Source organism: Apis dorsata, unplaced genomic scaffold (assembly GCF_000469605.1).
Source record: "Apis dorsata unplaced genomic scaffold, Apis dorsata 1.3 scaffold_206, whole genome shotgun sequence".
In the NCBI taxonomy this organism is placed as follows: domain Eukaryota; kingdom Metazoa; phylum Arthropoda; class Insecta; order Hymenoptera; family Apidae; genus Apis; species Apis dorsata.
Window position 1 is genome coordinate 50,633 of NW_006263490.1, and position 2,808 is coordinate 53,440.

Consider the following 2,808-nt stretch of genomic DNA (forward strand, 5'->3'; position numbering starts at 1 on the left):
TTTTTTATTATAATATATAATTCAAACTGTGACCATAAAAAGTATTTTTATATATTTTATATATATTTTATTATATTTTATTACACATTTATATATTTTATACATATTTTTATATATATATTATATATATTATAATATATCTAATTTTCTAGTTATTTTTAAATATAATACCAAACTTCTATAAATCATTTGGAATTATTCTTATGTCAAAAATAATTAATTATCGTTAAATTACTATTCCTTTCGTTCCAGTGGCGTTGTTGTTCTATTCCCGTTTGGAATCGATAATGTCGCATTTGACACAAGAAAAAAGTATACTTTCAGGTCAAATGCCACTTTCAAGTATACTTGAAGGTATATCTAACTATTTGCTTCAGAGCATATTATGTTAGAAAAAGTCATTGAATAAAATTTAACGAAGTTTAACTAAATAAAATTTAAATTTACGTAATAATTGAAAAAATATTTTATTTTAATTATATTTTATCTTTAAAAATCTTATTACAGCAAAAACACAAAATGCAATGTGCTATGTTAAATTGGAATGGTGTACCTACTCAAGTGATTACAGAAGGTCGCTGGGTAGAAGAAGGTTTTTCAAATTATGGTAAAAGAGAAGTAGTGATTATTATTCCTGGTAATCCTGGTCTTGCAGAATTTTATAAAGGATTTATAAAAACTGTAAAATCAAAACTTCCTACTGAAGTACCTGTATGGGTAATTTCACATGCAGGTCATGTACAACCACCAAGCAATTTAGCAATTACTATGCCAAATAATTCAAATTGGACTGAACATTATAGTTTAATGACACAAGTGCAACACAAGGTTTTTTTTTTATTTATTATATTTTATTTTGTAAAAAATTTTTAAAAATTATCATAAATTAATTACAGATAGATTTCATAAAAAAATATGTACCAGAAGATGTGAGAATACATCTCATTGGACATTCAATAGGATGTTGGATTATTTTAAACATGTTAAAAGATAACTTCATTGCTAAAAAAGTTACAAAATGTTATCTATTATTTCCAACCATAGAAAATATGGATATAAGTGATAATGGATGGTGGTTCACTAAAGTAGTAAGTTTTTCGATTTTAAAATATTATTTTAAAAAATAGAATAGAATAAAAAATAATGTATATTTTTTTCAGGTATCACGAATTGCATTTTTCTTACTTTTCTGTGCTTGGATTATTTCAAATCTTCCATATTGTTTACAAGTTTTTATTATCAGTATAGCTGGAATATTATATAGAATTCCATTCAAATATAATAATGTAATACTTAATATGTTAAATCCTTACTCTTTGGAAAGAATAATTAAAATGGCAAGAGAAGAAATGATAAAAGTAAAAGAACGAGATGATGATATAATTTCAAAGTGTGCAGATAAATTATGGTTTTATTATGGTAATTGTGATGGTTGGGTACCAATTAAATATTATAAAAATTTGAAATCTAATCATCCTTATATTAATGCAGAACTCTGTAAGCATGGTTATCATCATAGTTTTGTTTTACAATACGATAAAGAAATTGGAAATATTGTTGGTAATTTAATTAGTGAAAATATATCATAATTTTAAAATGGGATATTTAATTAATTAATTAATAAATAGATTTAATAAAAATGTAGAAAATGCATAGAATAATAAATTGTAATATGGCTCATTTTTTTTATTTTTATTTTTATATATTAAAATTGCATACATGAACGTAAATTGATAAAATAAATAAGATTAAAAAAAAAAAGATTAAGATAAAAAAGATATAATAAGATAAAAGATATAATAAAATCGAAAATACGTCATTATATATTATAAATATTAAATTACAAATATAAATTTTTTTTATATAATATATAATTCAAATATAGTTTAATATGCATTCAAATAATAAAATCAAAACATATTACAATGGTGAATTAAAATTAATCGCTAAATTGTGATTAAATATTCGGTTTTTTTCGGCAATAATCGACTGACGCAAGCGATAGTGCTGACATCTTTTGAATCATATTAATGTTTAACATTATACTTAATAGTCTGCAAATTGCAAATTGCAGTATTCCATTTTATTGTGTGTGAGAAGTGTTTAAACACGTTAAATAATTATATATATATAGTGAAATTTTTTTATATCTTATTAAATCATAATATTGTGATTTGAAATTCATATTAGTTAAAATGTCGCGTATAACTATTTTATTATTGCTTACTTATTTCAACGTGGGATTATCTTATGGTGAGTCAAGAGATCTCAGTGTAAATATAAAATATAGTTATAATAATAATGATATTAATGCAAAATCCATTATATACTTGATAAGAAATATGAAACAATAATTAATTCATTATTATTATTATTAATTATCAAAAATGAAATGTATTATACTTAAATTTTATATGAATATAAAATCTATAGATAATATTCAATCTAAATCTAAATATACATATAAAAATCTTTTGATTTTACATTATGTATATGTATATATACAATAATTATAATTGACAAGATATTCTTTTTGATTCATTATTTCGATTTATAGTTGATTCCTTTTCAGAAAACAATCCATTGTTAATTTCATAATATCGTTTACAATATTATATCGTATAAAATTACAATATTTTATGGATTAGATTTTTATTAATCTTTCAAATAATTATTTTTTTCCTTATATCTTTTGAAAAATATTGAAATTTTTTTTTTTAAATTATATAATATTTAAAAACGAAAGAATAAAACGATTTATTATTCTTTCAAGTAAATATATTTTAAATATTATATAATTTTATAAAG

The 2,808-nt window shown here is 20.7% G+C and overlaps 2 protein-coding genes across 3 annotated transcripts in view; both read left to right on the forward strand.

Annotated features, from left to right (window-relative positions):
• The first annotated feature begins 302 nt into the window (after window positions 1–302).
• On the forward strand, window positions 303–1,671 carry LOC102680344 (lipid droplet-associated hydrolase). Its single transcript, XM_006614950.2, has 3 exons — window positions 303–828; window positions 897–1,088; window positions 1,161–1,671. Exons 1-3 carry the CDS (start codon window positions 520–522, stop codon window positions 1,587–1,589), a joined length of 930 nt encoding a protein of 309 aa, XP_006615013.1. The 5' UTR covers window positions 303–519; the 3' UTR covers window positions 1,590–1,671.
• A 333-nt stretch (window positions 1,672–2,004) lies between these two features.
• LOC102680211 overlaps window positions 2,005–2,808 on the forward strand; it is a 7,234-nt gene continuing 6,430 nt past the window's right edge. For both annotated transcript variants that reach the window (XM_006614949.2, XM_031510107.1), the window contains exon 1: window positions 2,005–2,253. In XM_006614949.2, the coding sequence (XP_006615012.1) occupies window positions 2,196–2,253 (58 nt within the window). In that variant the 5' untranslated portion in view covers window positions 2,005–2,195. The remainder of the gene's footprint in view (window positions 2,254–2,808) is intronic.